Genomic DNA, 6000 nt, shown 5'->3' on the forward strand with positions numbered 1-6000 from the left:
TCTGGGACCAAAATCCCCCAAAAGAGGTCTAGTGCCGAGGGGGTCAATCCTTCCTCTGCCTCAGCAGCTAAATATGACAAGGCAGGACAGGCAGACCTGGCCGGGGAGGAGAAGGGAAGGTGAGCGGGCCGCAGCTTTGGGGTACCGTCACCCCCCGAGACAGTGAAAAGCGATTTTACAGCCGGCACACGCTGCAGCGCAGCACAGCAGGCCAGGAGGGACACATCCTGCGCACCGACACGCACAAGCGGAGTCGGGCGCACGCAGATGGCCCCGTACGCCCGGAGGCACCCCGCATGCACGAGGAACACCTCTCCCCGGCGCAGGGACACCCCACGCACATCCGCATCTGTGGGGTTTCTGCACCGACATCTGTGGGGCGCGCACCCGCCCTGCCAGCCCTCGGCACGTACACCCATCCCTCTTCACGGCGGGGGCACACGCACCTCGGGGCACACCTGGGGGGTCACGGGAACCTGCAGACCTTCTTGGTGCACTCCAAACAGCACTGGGGTCACCCCCAAAAGCTCTCCCTGTCTGCCTGCACCCCCCCGGCACAGCGCTGGGGCAGCCCCCGGGAGGTGACCGGGAGGAAATGGGGGTTCAGCACCCTGGGATCTGCCCTGCTCCCCTTCTGCCGACCCCTAGGGCGGCTGCCAGCGGGACCCGCTCCTCTGGCGGGTCCTTGTGCCGTTAATCCCCGCTGCCGGCCCTGCCTGCACCCCGCCGGCCGTGCCCGCCTCCAAAGGCACCCCAACCCTGCCGCCTCGATGGCCGGGCTACCAGGGCCGCCTCCGGTGGCAAAGCCGCCCCGTCGCGGCGGCTGGAGGCTCCGTCCCGCACCGGCGGTCCCCGGTACCGAGCCGTACCGGTGAGGGGGCTGAGCCCGGCGGAGCCCCCGGGACAGCACCGGGACGGGACGGGCACACCCCCCCCCCCCCGCCGCCGCTTCCCAACCGGGTCTCGATAGGGGGGGCGGGGGGTGTCCCGGAGCCCCGTCCCCACCTAAGCCACCCTGGGCGAGCACCGGGGAGGGACCGGGGCGGGGAGGCAGCCCCGGGGCTCCGGGCCGAGCTGCGGCGGAGCCGTGCAGGGAGGGGGGTGGGGGGGAGATGCTGCCGGTTCACCCCGGACCTGGGGGGAATTAAAAATATTTTAAAACATATTTTTAAAAAATAATATTTTTTTTTTGAGGAAAACGCAACCTGGGGGCGCTTCCCCGGCGCCGGCCGGTGCCTGGCACAGACCCCATCCCCGGGCGCGGGTCCCCCGTGGCCCTGCAGACCAGCTCGCCCCACCGCGTCCCCCGTGTCCCCCTCCGTGTCCCGCGTGTCCCGTCCCCCGCCACCCCCCGCTGTATTTCGGCTCTGTTCCCGTTTATTTGCGGCGTTTCTCCCCGCCACCATTTTGTCCGCGCCGCGGCGGCTGCAGCAAGATGGTGAGACCGGTCGCTCCCGGCCGAGGGTCTCCGGGACCGGGAGAAACGGGGACCCTGCCCCGGGGTTGGGGTCCGAGCTCTTCCCCACCACCACCCCGCCGCCAGCCCCCCCCCGGCCCGTCGGGGCGGCCCCGGTAGGGCCAGGGGCGGGCGAAGGAGAGGCCTGACCCCGGGCTGGGGCTCGGCGACCACGGAGGACCCAGGGGGACCCCACGGGGTGGACCCCGGGGGCTCCTCGGATGGCCTCGGCCCCGCTTACTTCAGCTTCTCCGGGCTCCGGTTTGGGGGGGACCGGCGGAGGAGGGAGGAGGAGAGACGGACCCGCTGAGCATCCCCCGGGCTGCCGCCCCGGGAACCGGGGAGAGCTCGGTGTGCCGCATCCCCACCCAGGCACCCCCAAATTTATTTTTTGAGGGGCTTTCGCCATAAGCCAGGCTTATTCCGTTAAACCCCGGGCCGGCGGTGGGTTTAAACGCGGGCGGCGGGGTGGGGTGAACAGACTCCCGGTGCCGCCGTGCTCCGAGCCCGGGCCGAGCCCGCCGCGTCCCCCCACCCCCGACCGAGCGAGTGATATTATAAAGAGGAAATTAAAAAAAAAAAAAAGAAAGAAAGAAAGAAATAGCCCCGAACTCGCCGCCGCTCCGTGACGCTTTTCTCCTGCGACAACGTTTGAAAAGCAAAACTGATGCTTTCGCCCCTCTCCGGCTCCCTGCGCATCCCGCCGCCGCCGCCCGGGGGGGGTGGGGGGGTCCGGGGGGGTCACGGACAGTCCCCCTCTACCCCCCGGTTCGGCCCGCTGAGCTCGGCCAAGCCCGTTCGCTCGGTGTCAAAGCGGGTCGTGAGACGCGGGCTGAGCCCGGCCCCGCTCCCGGGAGCGGCCGGGGATGCGCTGGAAGCGATACCGGGGGGTTGGGGGGGGTGGGTGGGGGGGGGAGCCCCATCCCGCTGCCACCCGGGGTGAGCGGAGCCGGGATGTGCCCCGGTGGGGAAAAGGGGGGTCCGCGGGTGGGGAGGACAGCCCGTGCCCGTACCTCGCACCAGGATGCGGCGGCAGTAATCCGCCTCCCCGGCTCCCGACGGGTTTCCCCGCTCCGGGACGCGCTCCTTGGAGGAGCCGGGACCGACCGCCGACGTTCCCGGGATGTCCTTGAAGCCTCCGCCGCCTCCGGTTCCACCGCGCAGAGCCGTGTCCAGCTCCGGCCGGCTCGGTGCCTTCTCGCGGGCCCTCCCGGTGGCCGCGGGCTCGGCCGGTGGCCCGGGGCTCCCGCCGGGCTCGGTCCCTCCATGGCTCATCCCTGCGGGTGCCGCGGCGGGATGGAACACGGGCAAAGAGCGAGCGGGAGAGGAGACGGGGAGAAGGAGGCAAGGCTGGGCGGGGGGGCGCCCGCCCCCCCACACCTTCCCCAGACCCCTTCCCCTCCCCGCCCCTCCCCGGCCCCCCCCGGGGCTCAGCGCCCCAGCTCCCCCGACCCCCTCCCACACGGGGAGGGGGGGGGCTGCCATTGAACCCCCCCCTTCCCCCCTCCACCAGCTGGAGGGGGGTTACCGGGGGAGGAGGGGGGGCGGTGGGACACCTCGGGGACTCCCTGAGCGGGGGGGGGTAAAAAGGAGCTAAAAACTTTGACAGGCGGCTGAGGCCCCCCTCCCCCCTCCTTTTCCGAGCCCCCCCGCCCCGCCGCACCTCGCTCCGGGCAAACTTCAAGCGCTCCGGTCGCCGCCGCTGCCCTTCCATGGAAAACCGGTGCCGGTGCCGGTGGGAAGGGGGTGGGAAGGGGCGAGGGAGCGGCGCGGCGCCGGGGCGCGCATCACGGGAGGTGGGGGAAAAAATTGGGGGGGGGATTTTAGGGAGGGAGAGGTGGAAGAGGAGGCGGAGGGGAGTGAGGGGAGCGAAGGAAACGGGGACCGGGGAGGAAAACGGGGCCCGTACTCCCCCGGCCCGACCCTCCCCCGCGCATCCCCCGGCCGCCACCGGAGCCGGGAGCGGGCGGCTGAGCCCCCGTCGCCACCGGGGAGGGTCTGGGGCGGGGGGGGGAAGGAGCTATTTTACATTAACGGCCCGGTACAGACGCAATTTCCTGCTCTCGGTCCGTGGCACCGATTGGTAAACAAAAGATTCCCGGGAGTACGGGCAGCGCGGCGGCGGGGGTGCCCTCCTTTGGGGGGTGGGGGGGCTCACCCCAGGCGGACCCCCGCCCCGGCGGAGATGGGGATGGGTAAAGACACGCCCCCCCACCCCACCCCCACCCCGGGCCGGCAGCCCGATACGAGGGTCTCCGCTGCTACCGGAGTCACCCCACCGTCACCCCGGGCTGGTGGTAGTGGGGGACCCCCGAAACAACTCCCCCCGCTCCGGCACAGCCACTCCCGGCAGCCGCGGCTCCCCCCACCCCAAAGCCGGGGTTCCCCCTCCCCCCCATTTCGGGGGGCTCCGTTCCGAAATAAATTCGCCGTTAAGGCAATTGCCGAGAGCGCGGCGTCCCCCGGAGCGCAAACCCGGGGACCCGGGGAAGGACACGCCGCGGCCCCGACACCCCCGGGCTCCCGCAGCCCCGCACCGAGCGTCCTGCGCCGCTGCGGGGGGACCCGGGGGGACCCGGGGGGCCCCGGTTCACCGCGGGGAGAGCCCGGCTCCCGGTTTTGCCAGGGACGGGGGGAGCTGAAGGCCTCCAGGTTTGCCCTTGGGCTGGGCTTGGGCCCGAGGGTCCGGGTCTGCGGCGGCCCGAAACAAACGAAACAGCGCGGAGGCAACGGAAATAAATTGGGGGGAAAAATAGAGTAAAAGGAGAAAAATAAAATAAAAATGGGAGAAAAAAAAAAGAAAAGAAATCAAACGAAAAAGGGAGAGCGGGGAGCAGGGACGCGGCCGAGGACGGCGAGCAGGGATTTGCCGCGGGTGGGTCCGAGCCGCCGCTCGCGGGAAGCGGGGACGAGGGGACCCACGGCCATGCGTGGGCGTGGAGCGGAGCCACGACAGCCTCTGTCTGGCCTGCCTGGTAAGAAATCGTAAGAGTAAAAGTAATAAAAATTATGCTGCTTAGTGTTGTTATAGCGTTGTTAGTCTTGTTGATTTTGTTTTCTCGTTATTGTTCTTCTTCTTACTTCTATCATTATTGCTAATATTACTAATTTTACTAATGTTACAGTTGTTACTACTATTATTACTATTAGTTTTATTACTATTTCTATAACCTTTGCCTTTTTTTCTCCCTCGCCCGGGCCCTGCCGAGCAGAACCAGCCCGGGGAAGCCCGGCCCGGGGACCCTCACCCGCCCGGAGCAGCCCCGCTTCCACCGACACTCGCCCCCGGGAGCCTCCCGAGCCGCCGCCCCGCTCCCCCCCGCCGCCTCCTGCCCCGGCTCCGGGGGCGGCGAAAGGGCGAAAAAGAGAAAAAAGAAAAAAAAAAAAAACCAAAAAAAACAAACCCCAGTATTCCTTCATTTTGCCGTTTCACAGCCTGGCGAAGGGGCCCGACCTGCCGCCCAGACCCCCTCGGCTCGCTGGAAATGAAGGTAATGCAGGGCCGGCTGGGCTGGGCTCTGTTAAACTGGGCTCTGTTAGGCTGGGCTCGGTTAGGTTGGGTTCGGTGCGGCCGCCTTTCCACGGGCCCATGGCCCACGCCGGAGGCCTGCGGTCCCCGGGCCCGGGCTGCGGGAGGAGCGGGACTAAACCCGCCGCCCCTCCCAGGAGTCCCGGCCCACCGGGCTCACGGCAAGCGCGGCTTTACCGGCTCGGGGGGGCACGGGGGACCCTCCTCCGCCCCCTCCCCCCCTTCCCTTCCTCTCCCCGCAGACGGACGGATTTTCCCGGGAAGAACCCCGGCCCGGCGCTCCCGGGCGCGGTCGAGGGTCCCCCGGTAGCGGAGCGGCGAGGCCGGGGCCGGGTGGGGAGAGCGCGGCGGAGCGCGGTGGCTGCTGCGAGGCGTCCGTGGGCACCGGGAGGCCCGCGGAACACGGTGGGGCTGGCCGCGGACACGGGAGAACTGTGCACGGACACAAGGGACCCGTGCAAGGGCACGGGTAATCGTGCACGGACACGGGGGAACTGTTCCCGGGCACGGCGGAGGTGTGCACGGACACGGGAAACCGTGCAGGAACACGGGTAAACGTGCACGAACACGAAGGAAAACGTGCAAGGGCACGGGTAATCGTGCACGGACACGGGGGGACTGTTCACGGACGCAGGGGAGATGTGCAGGGGCACGGGGAACGGGGCACGGACACGGGGTAGATGTGCAGGGACACGGGGGAGTTTTGCACGGACACGAGGGAACTGTTCACGGACACAGGGGAGATGTGCAGGGGCACGGGGAACCGGGCACGGACACGGGGAACCGTGCAAGGGCACGAGTAATCGTGCACGGACACGAGGGAGCTGTTCACGGACACGGGGGAGATGTGCAGGGGCACGGGGAACCATGCAGGGGCACGGGGTAAATGTACGTGGGCACGGCGTGAGTGTGCCCGGCCGCGCAGGGCCGCGGGGAGCCGCAGGCGCAGGGCGTGGCTGTGCCCGGACACACGGACACGGGGCAGCCGTGCGTGGGCACAGGGTAAGCGTGCACC

General features: G+C 68.9%; 1 protein-coding gene across 3 annotated transcripts in view; it reads right to left on the reverse strand.

Moving 5' to 3' along the window:
* Positions 1 to 3464, reverse strand: part of VAX2 (ventral anterior homeobox 2) — a 28261-nt gene extending 24797 nt beyond the window's left edge. For all 3 annotated transcript variants that reach the window (XM_075092294.1, XM_075092295.1, XM_075092296.1), the window contains exons 1-2: positions 3120 to 3464; positions 2470 to 2733 (exon numbers count right to left, since the gene is read on the reverse strand). In XM_075092294.1, coding sequence (XP_074948395.1) covers positions 2470 to 2731 — 262 coding nt within the window. In that variant the 5' untranslated portion in view covers positions 2732 to 2733; positions 3120 to 3464. The remainder of the gene's footprint in view (positions 1 to 2469; positions 2734 to 3119) is intronic.
* Positions 3465 to 6000: the final 2536 nt, after the last annotated feature.

The sequence above is a fragment of the Phalacrocorax aristotelis genome, chromosome 4 (assembly GCF_949628215.1).
Source record: "Phalacrocorax aristotelis chromosome 4, bGulAri2.1, whole genome shotgun sequence".
Taxonomy (NCBI): domain Eukaryota; kingdom Metazoa; phylum Chordata; class Aves; order Suliformes; family Phalacrocoracidae; genus Phalacrocorax; species Phalacrocorax aristotelis.